Genomic DNA, 18,327 nt, shown 5'->3' on the forward strand with positions numbered 1-18,327 from the left:
ATGAAGTCAAAATGCACTTAATAGTTCTAAAACGAAAACTCTACCGAAATTTAGGTATCAATTTTAACATTTCCAAAGTGTTTATAAAAATTATTCCAGATTTCTGGTTAAAGTCTGTTTAAAGGGCTATTTGCTTTTACAATTTTCTTCTATTCTGGTTGATTTAAAGATTTTCCTTCAAAACAGTCATTCCAGACTGTTTAACAATCCCAGGGATGATAAATCTTAACATATTCTATTTATATCCATTAATGTCTTAATAAGATTGAGATGGTTTAAAGGTAATCTGCCCTTCAAGGCAAGCTGGGTGGACTAAATAAATTCCAAACACTCTCTTCATAAGATGGGCTGACTACCATAAGACGATAAGCTGATCAAAACAGTGCACTTTTCCAGACAGATGAAAGCTAAAAGATTTTGCATCCTTAAAATACAAAAATAGCTCTGGATGACAGAAAAATACAGGAAGAATGAAGAAAACGAAAGGAAAAAGAAATTCTACTTCCTAGTTCTGTCCTGGAAGAAAATAAGTCATAACAAAATAAGTGCTTGGGGTTTTATTCTTTAATAAAACAGATCAGTCCAACAGTTCCAAGGTACAAACCTAACCAGTTCTGAACTGATCAAGGACAGCGGCACAGAACTCAGTCCTTCCGCAGAGGCACAGTCTCCTCCCTGATGCCCTCCTTGGTCACGACGCAGATCCTGAGCGCGTCCCCAGTGTACACGTCCCTCTCGGCAGCAGAAATGAAGACATCTTTCACGAGCCGCATGGCTCTGTCCAAGGACAGTGGGACGTGCTCCACATTCTGCATGTTCTTAAAACCAACCTGATGGGACAGAAAACTTGGATGAGGCATCACGTGACCATACAAAGGCAGTCCAGTCTCCCCCAAAGCTTTCACACGTCTCAGGGTTCAAAATGAATACATCACACAACCTTCAAATGTCCCTCAACTGAAATATTTCCAGCCCTGGCTGAATTACACATACCTAACACCCGGCAAATATCCACGGAGACAAAGCCCCTGCTCTTGAGAAGCACGCAGTAGAGGGGTGAACATAGGTAAGCAAACTATCGTTACAGAATCTGCTGAAACTAAGAAGAAAATAGAGCCAGGAGAGCCCCAAGCTGTCATAACTAAATCTCCTGGGAGAAGAAAAGAAAGGCTTCAGCAGAAAAGACATCTGAGTAGAGGAGTGCTAAAGGATAAATGAGTTAAAGGATGGAGTAACATTCCAGATGGAGGCTGTGGTATCTCCAAAGGGATGGAGATGGGAAGGCACGTCATTTCAAGGATCTGAGTGGAATATGGAGTGACAGGAGATGAGGCAGATAAGCAATAAGCAGAAGTAACTACATAACACATTTTAGACAAGCAAGGATGAAACAGGGAAGTAAGCTTGGAGGCAAAAAGGATGTTGGGAAATAAACACAATGATCCAGGCAAGACGCCAGGCAAGCCTGAACGTAGCCGGCAGTAACAGAAAAGGGGGCAAATTAAAAATACACTTGGAAGTTAGAATACAAAATGAGGTGACACAGGAACGGTGAGATTGGGGGAGAAATGCATTTTCATGATTTCAGGTAAAAATGGCAAGAGGAGAACCAAAAACATGGACCAACCACTGTAGACAGAAGCGCCTTCAAAGCCGTGAGAACAGGGAAGAAGCTGGAGCCATGGAAGTGAGCGGCAGCAGGAGAACCAGTAGAACAGAGACAAGAAGGCTGGGTGGGGCAAATCAGCCCAGCAAGCTCAGCAGCGAATTACAAAAAAGCGTTGATTTCTGCACTCCCCTAAGCTAATGAAGAGAATGCAGAGAAAGGCACTTCGTGTGAATGCCACCACCCCCTGGACGCAGTCTTATTACCTGGTTGTCAAGCAGGGGCTGCAGCATGGCACTGGCTGAGCCTCCAGCCTTGAAGGAGTCTCTCTGGTAGGACCCCACCGGATCAAAGCTGTACACAGCTCCCTTCCCTTAAAGAAGAAAACAGTCTCCATAAGGATGCATCTTGACCACATTCCCAAATTGTGGTAAAAATAAATCTAATCAAAATGTGATACAAAATGGACTATCAACTTGGCTAAAATTTCAGAAGAAGTGCAGCCTGCCCTTCCCCTCCCCTCCCCTCGGAATACAATCGGAGGCCCACCTGCCCACTCCTGTCCACTATGGCGTCTGCCACCAGGAGCTTCATGCTCTCTTCAAGCTACCATCACGGATTACCACACCGTGGCTCCCACTATGTATGTGGTCTCACAGGTTCACTAGTTAACAATCACAGGTCCTGCTCTAAGTTCTGCACCAAACTCCTCACAACATTCCTAAAAAACTAACTGGTGTAGTTGCAGTATAGACACAAGTGTAAGATTTTCCTGGTGCTAAATGTGAGAAGCATAAAAAACTTACTGTGTATTTTTAAACTAATAGTAAGCACAGTCTTTAGCATCAGCACCATAAAAAAATCAATTTAATTAAGAAGAAATTCCAGGGACTTCCCTGGAATTCTCTGGCGCAATGGTTAAGAATCCACCTGCCAATGCAGGGGACATGGGTTCAATCCCTGCTCCGGGAAGATCCTACATGCCGCGGAGCAACTAAGTCCGAGCACCACAACTACTGAGCCTGCACTCTAGAGCCCGCGAGCCACAATTACTGAAGCCCACGTGCCTAGAGCCCGTGCTCCGCAACAAGAGAAGCCACCGCAGTGAGAAGCCCGCGCACCGCAACGAAGAGTAGCCCCTACTCGCCGCAACTAGAGAAAAAGTACGTACCCTATGACCCAGTAATAATTTCACTTACAGAATTAAGATTTACCTACAAGTAATGCTTACATAAACACACAAAGCAATATGTACAAGATCATTTCTGTATCTCTTACAGAGCAAAACTTTACAAGCAACCAAATCCATTAGCAGAAAATGGTATGTCAACACAGCAATGTGCAGACTGGGAAGAGGAAGACAGGTCTGTGGGACACATCCATAGGACAATGTCAAATAAAGAGCTCTGTGCTATGTAGAGTACAGTCCTATTTTTGTTTAAAGGCACTAAGTAAACTGTACACACATTTATATATACACACAAAACGTATGGAAAGATTAATAAGCAAACTGTAGTTATTCATCTTTGTGGGATTACAGACAAGAAAAGAAGGGAATCACTTTATATGCTTTGGTATTGAGTTTATTACAAAGAATACATGTCACTAATTTTTAAAAAGGCCTTTTAAAACAACTGTGTTCTGAGTGTGAGAAATTACAGATCATTTATCATTTATCATTTATGACTGATTTTTTTTTTTTTTTTGCGGCACGCGGGCCTCTCACTGTTGTGGCCTCTCCCGTTGCGGAGCAAAGGCTCCGGACGCACAGGCTCAGCGGCCATGGCTCACGGGCCCAGCCGCTCCGTGGCATGTGGGATCTTCCCAGACCGGGGCACGAATCCGTGTCCCCTGCATCGGCAGGCGGACTCTCAACCACTGCGCCACCAGGGAAGCCCGACACAACTGATTTTTAAAACACATTATGCCATAACTGAAACACTCCAGTAGTTACTCTGGGAGATGCGAGATAAGGATAATCTTCTTACTACCATGGACAACCGCCAACGCCAACGTTAGGTGTGTGTATTTTTCCCACCGCAGAATTACGGAGATATAACCGTAACCGTAACCCTAACCCGGCTGAGGAGGCTGCACCTGAAAGAACCTGGAGAAGTGCTCTGCTGGGAGCGAGCTTAGAACAAGAAACAAGGTCACAGCGAGCAATGCCACTAACTTCAACACATAAAGAAGCGCTATGAGGTATAAAGCCAAAAGAACAGCTGTATCGCTCATGAGGCCAATAGGCCACAGGTAAAATGAGGCTCAAAAGATTTACCCAAGGGTAAACCAATCTCAGAAAACCACACACAACAGCTTTGAGGAAAACAGAAGAGTGGAATATACCTAAGACCATAGCTTCAAAGACTCCCTTAGAAAAAGCAAGAGACATCTGTAACATGAGTGCAGAAGGCATGAATCTTGACTGTAAGTATAAAGTGATTTTCCTCATCAAAATAATTCTTAAAAAGTGCGATGATCTCAAAGTAAAAAATAAAATAAAACCAGACAAGTCCTAGAAAAAAACACAGGTAAGTCTTTGATGGGGAAGGCGTTTCTAACAAAGTTAAGACACTCAATGCCATAAAGAAAAGATTGACAGATTTGTATGAAACTCAGAAACTTCTGTGTAGCTAAAGACACATCCCAAAAGGTCAGAGGCCAAGAACACTCTTGCACGGTATCTACCACATACATTACACAGGGTTAACACAGCTGTTCTTATAAATCAGTAAGAAAAAGACTAACCTGCGAATAAGGGAATAAGCAAAGATTAACACATGGGTCAGTCTCCAAAGAAGAAATGAAAAGGGCAATAAACACGAAGACACCCAACCTCTATAAACAAAAAATACATATAAATTAAAACAACAAAGTATTTACTAGGAAACACGTAGAATGTGTTAAAATTCTGATACTGGTTAGGATGCAAAAACAGAACCAAAAAAACCCAAAACCAAAGAAGGTACTCACACCCCTGCTGGTGGAGTGCAGGAGGCCTCTTTCTGAAGGGCAAGCCCATGGTGTCAGCAGGATGCAAAACATAGAGATATCCTCTGACCCAGAAGCTTGACTTCTAGGAATTTTTTCCAGGGAGATAAGCTGGGTCGGAGAAATATACAAAATTGTATGTACAGGAGTTGTCATATTGTTTATATTAAGAAAACTGGAAACAACCTAAATAACCCTCAGAGGACTGGTGGGGAAACTATGGTGCCACTCTATCCCATATGTCAGCCTGAAATCATTATGCATGTCTTTATCCACCAGCATAAAACTACCTCAGTGATAATACATCCACTGTATAGTCCCAGAAAAACGTATAAACTACATCCTACTTATGTAGTGTACAAGCACGTATGCACACCAAGATATCTAAAAGCATGTTCGCTAGAAGCTGAATAGTAATTATCTCTGGGGACAGGCTTTGGGGGATTACTACTTTTACCTTTGTATCTTCCAGTACTATTTGACTTCTATAAGCATTACTGTTTTCATTACAGAAAAACTAAAGCCCTCATTAACTTAGGGAAAATTTTTTAAAAGAGGGCATGATTGCAACTGGAGAGGTAAGGGCACAGAGGTCAAAGTAGATAGCTGTTGACTGTGTGCTAAAGTCAGCTGTTGACCCAGTGTCCTGAGGGTCTCCACAGGAACAGAGCCCCACTTCCACCAACACAAAAGACAGGAAATAAAATCTCAAAACAGGGACTTCCCTGGTGGCTCAGTGGTTAAGAATCTGCCTGCCAATGCAGGGGACACGGGTTCAAGCCCTGGTCCAGGAAGATCCCACATGCCGTGGAGCAACTAAGCCCGTGCGCCACAACTACTGAACCTGCACTCTAGAGCCCACAAGCCACAGCTACTGAAGCCCACGCACCTAGAGCCCATGCTCCGCCACAAGAGATGACAATGCGATGAGAAGCCCGCACACCGCAACAAAGAATAGCCCCTGCTCGCTGCAACTAGAGAAAGCCTGCGCACAACAACAAAGACCCAACACAGCCAAAAATAAAAAAATTTAAAAAAATTAAAAATCTCAAAACTTCAGCAGAGGCTCTGGACTTGGAGGCACCAGGCTTAAGCATGGACAGGGTAAAAGGCAGGTACAAAAACAGAAGTGTTAAATGGAGAGCTGATGTGCTCCTTCAGTGCAGACCTTTATGACCAGATTTTGATTATCAATCTTCAGTACAAATGGACAGCCAAAATTCAAAAGAAATTTGAAGGAAACCTCCAATGTAGAAGGCAGCAGCCAAAAATAAACAAGATGAAGAAAGCCATCTGAGGGATTCTCTGGTGGCACAGTAGTTAAGAATCTGCCTGCCAATGAAGGGGACAGGGGTTCATCCCTGGCCCAGGAAGATCTCTTCCCACATGCCGTGGAGCAACTAAGCCTGTGCACCACAACTACTGAGCCTGCGCTCTAGAGCCCGCGAGCCACAACTACTGAGCCCGAGTGCTACAGCTACTGAAGCCTGTGCGCCTAGAGTCCGTGCTCCACAACAAGAGAAGCCACAACGAGAAGCCCACGCACCGCAATGAAGAGTAGCCCCCACTCACCGCAACTAGAGGAAGCCCGCGCACAGCAAAGAAGACCCAACACAGCCAAAAATAAAAACAAATAAATAAAAATTTAAAAAAGGAATAAATTGTCTCAGTGGGTATATACATATTCCAAACTTATCAAATTATGCATTAAAAAAAAGCAATTGAGGCTTCCCTGGTGGCGCAGTGGCTGAGAGTCCGCCTGCCGATGCAGGGGACACGGGTTCATGCCCCGGTCCGGGAAGATCCCACATGCCGCGGAGTGGCTAGGCCCGTGAGCCATGGCCGCTGAGCCTGCGCGTCCAGAGCCTGTGCTCCGCAACGGAAGAGGCCTCAACAGTGAGAGGCCCGCGTACCGCAAAAAAAAAAGCAATTGGATGAAATGCAGAGAACACAAGAAAACTTCAAATAAGTACGAAAAAAATCTAGCAGTAACAGGATACTTAAAAATAAAGGAGCTAACAAATAAGAAAAAGCTCTTGGAAATTAATGATGGCAAAAACAGAAAGCTCAGTAAAGAATGAGGCACTGAAGTTGAGGAAATCTTCAGAGCAGAACAAAAAAATAAACAGGTGGACAACATGCAGGGGAAAAAAATGAGAAACTATGGGATCATAACCCAGGTGGCTGTGGAGAAGGCAGGGTTGGGAGAGGAGGAGGAGAGGCAAGAGGAAGGTAGAGGAGACAAAATAAACGAGCAAAGACTCTGGACGAGGAGCCTCGCTGTAACCTTTCAGAACACCAGGATAAAGAAAAGACTCAAAAAACGAAGACTCAAAAAGGTCTCCTGATTCCTTTCTTCAGAAATTTCTCTAGAGATGCACACCACCAAACAAGGAAATAAACCAAGAAAGAGGAAAGCACGGGTGAAAGAGCTGAAGACTGTCCTGGGAAACACAAAAAGAAGGCAAAGGACTGCTTTACTACACACATAAATTCCTCTAAGGAATAAAAATCAAATCAAACCAGACAAGATTAGAGGGGGGGAAAAAAAGGTTAGAAATGCCTGAGAATACCACCAAAACAAGGAAGAGTGTAATCACGTGGAAATCAAAGAATAGGGCTCTGAAGTCAAACAGATCCAAGCCTTAGCTCTGCCATTCAGTACACATGAGGTTTCTCCAATCAGTCTGATGCTCAGAAAAACTCAAAGGACATTGTCTGGCCTGCTGAAATTCAATGGTAGCTATTATTAATATTGCTAAAATCAAAATTTATTAACCTGACATTCAAGTCAGACATAAATGAAGTCAAAAAAGGCACCAGAAGTGTCCAGCATGCTGGGTAAGGCAAGCTAACCTGTAGCTAGAATTTAATTACCCAGGTTAAGTGTAATTAATTTCTATGTACCATTTCTGTGCTTTATATTTTCTCTTAGTTTTCAAGCAAGTTTGAAAGCCTGAAAAAACTGTTGTCAACCTAATTTGTCTACATATAAACCATGGTAGGTAAAATGATCAGAATGCTCCCAGAGGTCACATAGAGGGGCAGAGGTGAGAGTGAGTGAGTGAGTGAGAGAGAGAGAGAGAGAGAACAAAGAAAAAACCCATGGAACAGAAACGGACAGGAGTAAAAACTAGAAAGGAGATGAGAAGAACCTGACTCCATCTTACCCAGAAACCTTCCCTCTCAGAAAGACAGACTTGTTTCAATGATACCCAAGACATTTCTGTAACTTCTTTGTACAATGGACTACTCTAAAAGGCAGCACAGATCTGTCCTGGGAGATTGTATTTGATTTCTGGAAGCAACTAAAAGTCAATTCAAATCAGACCTGGTGAAAAACACTGCTGCCCTTTGATCCATGCTTTGGATCAAAAACAGCATGGAAATGTCAAGTAACAATGCTGATTTTCCCTGGCCCTCATGGTACGACTCTGACAGAAAATCCAAGAGGGATTTTAAAAATGATCCAAAAACACCGGTGGAAATGCACTTCTTTAACACATTACTTTCAAAAAAACCTTTTGAGGTCACGTATGTTTGTCTTACTTAGGATCTTCAAGCTTCAAGCTTCTCAAGTCAGGTTTCTTTCTGTAAGATTAAAATGCTAAATATACTATCAAATTCATGCAAGATCTTGAGAAAATAGAGAAACAACTGACTGCCCAACATTCACTTAATACACCACTTGCTGTGTGTCTCTGGATAATCATTTATTTCCCTTTTAGCTTCAGTTTCTTTTTTTTTTTTTTTTTGCGGTACGCAGGCCTCTCACTGTTGCGGCCTCTCCCGTGGCGGAGCACAGGCTCCGGACGCGCAGGCTCAGCGGCCATGGCTCACGGGCCCAGCCGCTCCGTGGCATGTGGGATCTTCCCGGACCGGGGCACGAACCCGTGTCCCCTGCATCGGCAGGCAGACTCTCAACCACTGCGCCACCAGGGAAGCCCTAGCTTCAGTTTCTTCACTGCTTTAATTATGAGAAAATGAAGTTGCTGGGCAACAGGGTATCCGGTTCTTTTCAACTCTGGTTGGAAACACACACATCTAAGAAATGCCACCCTATTCATCATCCAGAAAGAAAACATCCTACCTTCTTCATCGAGTCCCCCGATGATGTTGTACACATAGTAGGGAAAAAAGCGCCTAGAATACAGGATTGTAGACAGCATTGCAGCAATCGCCCCTGTCGTCATGGTCTTATTATTGGAATGCTTATACATCTGCAATTATTAACAAAAATAACAGGCATGTAGAGGCAGAATATATGAAAGCCTAGAACAATGAACAGTAAATTGAAAAGAATGAAAGCCTATCTTGGTGAAATGGGAAAGGATGTCTGTTTCTTTCATGATCAAACAACACAATACTACTAAAATAAAATAATACTTTATTATGTCCTATCATTTTTGGGGGCTACAAACACTCCTATCAGAAAGAATGCTAAGTTTGCCCTCAGCTCTTTGGTTTGAAGACTACTTTCCATGCCATCCTTATCCCAGGCACTGCTAACTCAAGAGCAAATATACACAAACAGAGCATATGAGGCGACCTGGAGAGGATGTTCCAAATCCAGCTCTCCACTCTGCAAACAGACAGTGGTCAGGAAAGTCCATGGGCCAAATTCAGCCCACCACTTGTTCCTATAAAGTTTTACTGGAACACAGTCTCGTTCATTCATTGCGTATTGTCTATGTCTGCTTTTGCACAAGGGCAGGGTTGAACAGTTGCCACAGCAACCAAATGGCTCATAAAGTTGAAGATAGCTGCTATGCTAAGTCCTGACCAGGCTCAGATGTAAGTCCCTCCCTTTGCAGAGTAGATACCTGTGAGATCTGAGGGCAGCACCCTTACTGTGTGTGAATGCCGTGCAGCGGTCTTGATCCTTAGAGCATCTACCACGGAGAGCAGAAGTATCCAAGAGAGCATCTTATACAGTGATCTCCAACCTTAGATTTACTACATCCTTAGGAACCCCAAATTATCCAGTAAAATAAACTTAAGTTCACCAATTTGTCAGCTACATCTCTAAAGAGAAACCTAAGAAGTACGATAAAATCAAACAATGACAAATACTGAAGGAAGGTGAGAAATGAGCTACTTGGATAAATCAGTGCATAGAAACATTTTTTCCACAGTTATAAAGAAAATTCTTAATTTCATTTCAAAACCAAGCACCAACATTTATTCACCTCACCATTTACACAATAATATATGAAGGAAAAATTTCAAGGACTGTACATTGAGTTGAACTCACTGTTGCTTGTTTTATTTTATTAACAAAACACTACTCTCCATGTCATGTTTATTTTTGTCCTCTAAATGCCTTTTATAAAATATGCATTAGGAGTCATACAAATACATCAATAAATATAAGTCACTAAAGCTTTCAATATAAATAGGTTTTAAGTAAATGTTAAAAATTGATAAATAGTGAATGAAATCATTTCTACACATTCAAAAAGCAAGTATCAGTTAAACAAATTCATTACATACTCCAGTGACACCACTCATAATCTTAAGGGTTATTCACAAATAGGCAAAACAGAACGCGACCAACCCAGCTCATTTCTTCATGTACCAGCTGGACTTACCAACTACTAATTAAAAAATTACGACACGTAGCCCACAAAATTAAATAAGAAAATTAACAGCATATAATATTGACACTGTAAATATCAGCAGTTTAAAAAATGTCAGCAGGCTATAACTGATTAAGAAACAGAGCTACATTTCTGAATATTGACATATGGTGACTGAGAACCCTACTCCAACCCTATACTGTTACCAACTAAGAAAAGAGTAGTTACTGGCTATTATTACAGATAAAGTCCATTTTAGTACAGTCCAAATTACACCTATCCTATTCCCCCTGAAACTACCTGCAGCAAACACTGCTAATGCATACGGACGATAATCAGAATCCAGACGGGCCTCTGCTTTCCTCAGGTCAGCACTCCTTTGTTCTTTATGCCTCCCCAGCTCCCACAAAAGACATGCAGGCAATGTCAGCCTTTAAAAACTGTACAACAGCTTAGTCTGTCGCGTTCTTACTTCTTCCGAATACCACCCTTTTTGTCTCTTCCACCCTCACCCACCTTGCGTCAAATCTCCTTCCTCAGCTAGCTATTAACTAAAGCCTGTTGAGGGGCAGGTGACAATGGCGCAGGTTGTGCCTCTGGCCCAAACAGCTGGTTTGTTCCTTCTTCGCCTGCTCTTGCTAACAGTGCAGTGCTATTAAAGAGAGCATGTCAGCTGGCGGGGCTCCAGACCAAGCTTCGGCCTAAAAGCTTGCCTCCTCTGCAGAAATCGATTTGTTTCATTTCTGAGGGAAGAGTATCTTCAGAAGAAACCCCTCCCCGTCTGCCTCAAAAAAGGCAGATAATCCTTTACTTTATGCTGTACATATATTTTAACAGGAGGAACTTGCTGTAGTTTCACATTATGCTACTTTGGTGATGCTGCATTACCACTATCATTTCATTTCCAGGATAGGTTAGTTTCACCTGCTAAACTAGCTCTTCTCCAGCTATTCTGAGCAAGTCATGATGTATGCTTAACAGAATCTAAAGAACTGTTATTAGCTTTCAACAGTGTAGACATATACAAAAGCATCTACCTTTAGTCTTGCTTCAATAATCTTTGTCAGGGTAAGACAGTCTCCGTGAAAACCGCTACATCCAATGACTGTTTTGTCTGTTCTGTAAAAAAAAAAAAAAACACATTTCAGGAAACGGAGTTGGTTTGACAGTAAAGGAAAACATGTCTTGGGTAATTTTAAATTGAAAACTCCCGTTCCCATTATTCACCAAATGGTAACGGGACAACTACTATTTAGTTAGCTCTTTTTGGAGGGAGGCGGGGGGTGGGGAGGTCCTGTATCCCAACATGTCACTCAAAAGAATAAATGAAACTATGAATGGACTAAGGAAAATATGACTGAATTTTTTTTACAACCTTAGGTTGAGGGCAGCCAATTTACATATGATACAACCCAATGTCCACACAGAAAAGCTTTATAAATTTTATTACATAAAAAATTAAAACTTCTATAAAAATACAATGAACAAAGTTTAAAAAAAAAAAAAAAAAAAAAGAACCGAGAGCGCTGTTGCCCAGGTTCAATCCCTGGTCGGGGAACTGAGATCCCATAACCCGCTCGGCATAGCCAAAAAGAAAAAGGAAAAGAACTAAGGAAATATATTTGTAGTACATACAACCAAAGTCTAATTTTAATTTCCTTATTCTACAAAGGGTTCCTAAAAATATGAAAAGCATTAACAGCACAATGGCTCACGGGGATGCAATACACAGCATGGTGACTACAGTTAATAAGCCTGTGTTGCGTATTTAAAAGTTGCTAAGAGAGTAGATCTTAGAAGTTCTCATCACAAGGGAACAAATGCCATAACTATGTGTGGTAAAAGACATTAACCAGACTAATTGTGATCATTTTGTAATATATACAAATACAGAATCATTATGTTGTATACCTGAAACTATTATATGTCAATTATACCTCAATTAAAAAAAACCACAATGGAACGATGGGTAACTTATATGAAAGTCACATAAAAAGAGACACAAGTCACCGTAAACATATAAAAGAACCTCCATGCCAATCAGAAATTCATATCTAAATAAGAGACGATTTCAACCTATTAGACTAATAATGCCTAATGCTGGTGATGTTGTGGGAAATGTGTACTCTCAGATACTGGTAAAGAGTATACACTGATGCAAGTTTTTAGAAGGCTCGTTTGACAGTATCTAGTAGAAATTTAACTGCACACCATTTTCACTCAATAATTCCACTGCTAGAAATTCATCCAGTCAACATACTTATGCAAGTTTGCAAAGATATACTCTAGGTTCACTTGTGTGTAAGTATACATATTATTTTAATGGCTCTCCAAAACAAAACAAACAAAAACAACCCAAATGCCCACCAGAGGGAAACTGATAAAATTTTGGTACATCTATGTCTCAAAAATTAATTCCCAAGTCTTGACATGTATAAGGAAACACAAACCCATCTCGTCAAGAGAGAATCAGCAGAGGCCACGTGATACCCTTCCTCTCAGAAATTTAAGACTGACTCATACAAAACATACTTGTCCAGCTGGGGAGACCAGTGGCACGTCCAGGGGCATCGCCAGCATTTCCTGATCTACCCCCACCACCAACCGCACTGCGCTGAGCCTAAGACCCCCGATACACACAAGGCTTCATCGCCTAAACTGCTAACAAGAGTTGACGGTACCAAGAGGCTAGGACAAAATCTGGGCTTAAGAGTGCTTTCGCCAAATAGCCAGGTACGCAAACGAAGAGGCGTTTCTATGCAAAGAATAAAGAGGAGATGTAAGGCTCAAACACGTGGGCAAGAGGCAGACTGGGCTCTAGGTCAGCCCCAAAGGGCATGGGATCAGAGGCACGCAGGCAATTCAAGTGCATGTAAGGTCTAGTGCAAAAGATGCGTGACAGGGACACAGGAAGTCATTAATGTTCTGTCTCTATATACCTGAAGACCTTCATTAAAAAAAAAAAGGGCATTCACTTAGGCAGCACACAAACTAAAAGAGAACATTACAAAGATGAGCAGAATCTTGCACAAGGATAATATATATCAAATTACGTATTTAAATTTTATTTATGACGTTACTACTTTCAAATCATAAAAGTTACAACTCAGAAGAAAAAATTATAGCATGGGTACGCTACCAATCGGAGAAGAGAAAGGGGTATCAAAAGACAGAAGTGGACAGAAAGGGAACTGGGAAGATGAAGACAAGTTTACTGTTCTTGAGGTTAAGATGTGGGCTAGCTGATGCCCTGCAGCACCGCAAGGCCCACCCAAAGGACCCGAACCTCATCAGCCCACTCCTGCTACAATTCAAGGTTAACATGATCTTGTGGACTAACGTAGGCGTAACCACCACTTTTAACTGTGTCTAAAAACGTTAAATACAAACCACTGCTAACATGCAAGATACATTTAGGTAATTTATGCAGGCTTTCTTCCCCTGTACACATGACTTTATATTCTTATGTTTTAGAAAAAATATAAGCACCCCATTAAAACTGTGAACCATGGATATAACTGCTTACGATATGGTTAAATTGAATGTTTCAGGTTATTTTCTTTTTTAAGGTGATTAAAAAAAATTCAACATATTAATGGATGCATAGAAGGATGAAAGTATGTATAATAAAGTAATAATAATAAAATACTGATAAGATCTAGGTGATAGTATATGAGTGTTCACTACAAAATTATCCTACCTTTGTCGTATACTTGAAATTTTTCATAAGATGCTGAGGTAAAAAATATTTAAGTTACCAAAAGCACTGTTGGTACCTAGATATGGCAAATATCATGAAGACAACATACTGAATTATTAGAAAACAATTTCCTAACAAAAATGCAAGCTAAGCTCCAAACAGGCAATTTAAAAATTCATGAAACAAGTCACTTAGAAGTGAAATCTCCTGCAGTATTAAGTCATCACAAGATGCTGAGAATGTGTCCTTAGAAATATTTACTTACAATCTGTAACATTTGGGGCTGTCCCGTGTGTGAATTGAAAACCCCTCACTCAATCGGGTGTCAGAAGCAACAATTGAAAAATCTTCTCCAGCAATTGCCAATACAGTACTGAGGGGAAAAGAAAGACAAAAAAGAAAATTCATGAATTCTTCTGAATGGTAATAACACCTTTCCCAAAATGAGAATGCTCCACAGCATATATTGGGATAAAATATACTACATGTAAGCAAGTGCAGGATTCAGATGGAAGAGGAAAGATCGGGGAGAGGATCCCCGGCTACAGGTCATCTGGGAAAAAATATGAAGTACTCCGTAAAAGACACAAGCCTAAATCAGAGCAAAGGCTCCTTAGCAGAAGGTAACAGAAAAAAATCACTAAGTTATCACTATCATCAAAAAGTTAATATCTACCGATACTATAAAACAGCCAAAGGCCATGGCCCTGCCCGCCGTGGGGTGGGAGGGCAGTTAGGTGTAGATAGTGGTGCTACAACACAAACTATCTGAGCTCAGGGAAGAGAGGCTTAGTGTTTTTCTTTTCTTTTTAAAAATTTATTTATTTTTCTGTTTTTAAAAAATTTATATTCTCTTGCACATAAAAGTCATAAGCACGTATGTATAAATATATATATATATATTTTTGCTCATTTTAAGAAACTATCCCACTTTTTATTTTTTTAATTTATTTTTTTATACAGCAGGTTCTTATTAGTCCACCATTTTATACACATCAGTATATACATGTCAATCCCAGTCTCCCAAATCATCACACACACCCCCCACCCCCATAAGATTATTTTTGTATTTTTTATTTTTTGGCCACGCCAAGCGGCATGTGGTATCTTAGTTCCCTCACCAGGGATGGAAGCCCTGCCCCCTGCATTGGAAGTGCAGTCTTAACCACTGGACCTCCAGGGAAGTCCAAAAGGCTTAATGTTTTTCATTTCTTTATATCCAAGTCTTTATATTATGTCTTGCACTCAGGAAGACAGCCAAATATCTGTTGGAAAATGGACCAACAAAGAACAAACTTTTCCCTTTGTGGCTGTGTGGTTCATGATAGCAGTTTAGTGGAGGCCTAGAGCATGAGCTCTAAAAGCAGACCGTCTGGGTTCTAAGTCTGGCTCTCCTGCTTAGCAGGTAATGAGATGGTGGGTAAGTTGCTTAACTTCTCAAGGCCTCAATGTCCTCATATGCGTATCAGAGATCATAACAGTAGCTATCTTATTTGGGCGTTAGAGGATAAAATGAGTTAATAATTGTTAAGCCCTCATACCAGTGCCTGACACATAACTGGTCCTCCAGTAAGTGTTAGCTATGATCCTTGTGGCATAAGCATGGGCAGCAGAGTATGATCACTGAGAACCTGGGCTCTGGAGTTGCCCGAAACCCGTCCCTGCCACTTAACAGCTCTGTGACCTTGGACAAATCACCCAAGTTCAAGCTGATGATATCAGCAGCTGCTGTGTTAAAGGGTGGCTGTGAGAATTAGACGGCATGACCCACATAGAACACCTGCGCTGTGCCTCACAGAACATAAGCGCTCAGAAAACTTAGGCCATTATTCATACCGAGGTGGGATGGCACTAAAACTCTCAAGTAGAAAAGGATGGTATTGCACATAACATGAACACTGAATAAAGGAAAACCGGTATAATTCAAATAAAACATTCAAACAACTTATTCAGGTGTCCCTTTTTGTGTATACAAGTGGAGTGGCATAAGGCTTATGTGATGGACAGATCCAACAGCAGAAAATCTCACATGGAAAAGCACAGATCTAGGAATTTTTGTGAGGAACCAAAGGTTATACAAGCAGAATGAGAAAAGTTCCTTCTGCAAAGTGGAGTTTTAAGAAGACTACTGTGACGATAACACTATATGTGAAATAGGATGGAAACTCTTTCAATAAGACTAATGCAGTAGGAAGGTAGCAACGTGAACAGGAAGAAACAGGTAATATAAACACACGAACTGTACAGGTTTTTGTAACTACCAGAATGTGTTAGAAGCTGGAAGAGCCAATTTTGACATCCAAGATTTTAAACTCTGACAAGCAGCATGATGGCCTAATTATAAGCGGTGTAAATGAGAAGTGATTGAGAGGAATAATTTGTTTGCTTTTTGTTTTAATATCTTAAGTTATGGTGAGGGCAGAAAATCCAGGTGGAAAGTTGTATTTAAGAAGCCAGAATCGAGGGGCTCATGAAAGGTAAAACTGAAGAAACAGATCTGGGAGTATCTTCCCATAAATGAAACACGTGAGAGTACTCAGTGACAAATGTGAAGGCTAATCAGTTGGAGTTTAACCACATTTAGTCAGAATAGAAAAAGACATAGGACCAAGTCTTATTTTGTAGAAGGCTGCCCAAGAGCCAGCAGGAGTAAATACTAAAGAAAAAGAAAGAAGACTGAGAAAAGGTAATTCAATAATGAGAAAGCCATAGCAACTAACTTTAGGGCAGTAATTGGGTTACAAAGGTTAAAAAGTGAGTAATGAACACTGAATACCTTATAAGTCTTATATAGAATCTGCAACTGCCTCATGAAATGGGTCTATTAACGCATTCTGTGGTATAACTACTTCATTAGTTGTCATAGGAAATATTTAGAAGTGCAATAATAAAAGCATACATAAACTCCATGGCAACACAGCTATGGATTCAAATCCTGGGGCTCAACTTCACACCAGCTCTGTGACTTAAAAAATTTAACTTCTAAGGGCCCAGGCTCATTTGTAAAATTGAGGCATATACCATCTAACACTCAGTCATCATGAGGATTAAAAAAGATAACTGCTTTCAATTTACAAAATGCTTCTCTTTTGATTCTCCCCTCGCCAAAATATGAGTAGCTAAGAAAGACAAGGAAATCTGGGTTCAAGAAGTTGAGGGGTACCCAAAGACCACAGGGCTCTTCAGTGGCAGAAACAAGGCTAAATTCATAGCCTTCCACCCTGTTTGCAACATACCGCAAAAATCTGCATTAAAATTTCAAATCCATAAGGACCTGATTAATTAACCTGGTTGCCTTAAAGGACCCTCTGTTTGTTCCAGTTGGGTGGGGATATTTTAAAGTACAAAGTTTGGTCGGTAAACTATAATCAGTGCTTAAATATGCAGCTTTTCATTGTTTAGGAGTCCTAAACAGACTGTTTTTCCACAACCCCGATTCTTTTAGTGTACTATCAAGGAAAAGTATTAAGATAAGGATGGTAACTATAAAAAAAAAGACAACTTGAATGCAACACGCAAGAATACAATATTCAAAGGTCCCCCTTCTGAGTATTTTTTTTCCTTAACTTACGCTAACCCTTAAAAATAAACACTTATAGGGCTTCCCTGGTGGCGCAGTGGTTGAGAGTCCGCCTGCCGATGCAGGGGACACGGGTTCGTGCCCCGGTCTGGGAAGATCCCACATGCCGCGGAGCGGCTGGGCCCGTGAGCCATGGCTGCTGAGCCTGCGCATCCGGAGCCTGTGCTCTGCAAGGGGAGAGGCCACAACAGTGAGAGGCCCGCCTACCGCAAAAGAAAAAAAAAATAAAAATAAACACTTATCTATGAAACTAAGTCTGGCCGACTAATCCTACCCGCTATTTAAAATAACAGAAAATGATGAAGTAGTTTGATTTAGCTACAGACACAACTACACCTAACGACACGGCCAATCAATCCTAACTCTTTCATCTCAGATGCTCAACCTGCCCCTTGCCTGCTGGCGCGAGAAACACGTTCAGATAGTAAGGAAAGGTTAGGTCCATTTTTAAAGCTCTTCCAGAGCAGAGCCCAGATATCAATTTCTACCTCCTGTCCATGCAAACCTGCCCGTCCACATCGAGACCCAGTGACCGGACTGTAAGGTGAAGCCCTGAGGAACAAGATCGAACCGAGAAACCACGGAGAGGGAGGCCTGCGGCTGGCGGGGCAAAGCCGGGTAGCCATGCCGACAGCCTTAGGCAGGGACATGGGGGGAGAAAGAGGAAGCGGCGGCTCTGCGGGCTTTACCCTCCGTTGAAAGCGTAGGGCGAAAAGCGCAGCTGCAAAGGGCCCGCGGCGCTGTGAGGCTCCATGGCCGGGTCTCTGCCCGGACCCGAGTACGCGGCTACCGAGGACAACATCCCGCTGCTCTGCTCTTGCTGCCTCACGGCGAGATGGCGGCCCCTACCGGAAATGGCGCCACTTCCGGC

At 41.6% G+C, this 18,327-nt stretch overlaps 1 protein-coding gene across 2 annotated transcripts; it reads right to left on the bottom strand.

The window, feature by feature from the left end:
• Positions 1-546: 546 nt before the first annotated feature.
• On the bottom strand, positions 547-18,323 carry PSMB1 (proteasome 20S subunit beta 1). Of its 2 annotated transcripts, XM_081250774.1 has the most exons (6): positions 18,146-18,323; positions 14,142-14,249; positions 11,214-11,295; positions 8,688-8,817; positions 1,873-1,979; positions 547-830 (listed from the first exon to the last, which is right to left on the bottom strand). In XM_081250774.1, exons 1-6 carry the CDS (start codon positions 18,256-18,258, stop codon positions 645-647), a joined length of 726 nt encoding a protein of 241 aa, XP_081106900.1. In that variant the 5' UTR covers positions 18,259-18,323; the 3' UTR covers positions 547-644. The 2 variants fall into 2 exon arrangements, with proteins under 2 accessions (XP_081106900.1, XP_081106901.1); XM_081250775.1 differs by lacking the exon at positions 14,142-14,249.
• Between the last annotated feature and the right edge of the window lie 4 nt (positions 18,324-18,327).

Source organism: Mesoplodon bidens (assembly GCF_964165515.1).
Source record: "Mesoplodon bidens genome assembly, chromosome: 12".
NCBI lineage: Eukaryota > Metazoa > Chordata > Mammalia > Artiodactyla > Ziphiidae > Mesoplodon > Mesoplodon bidens.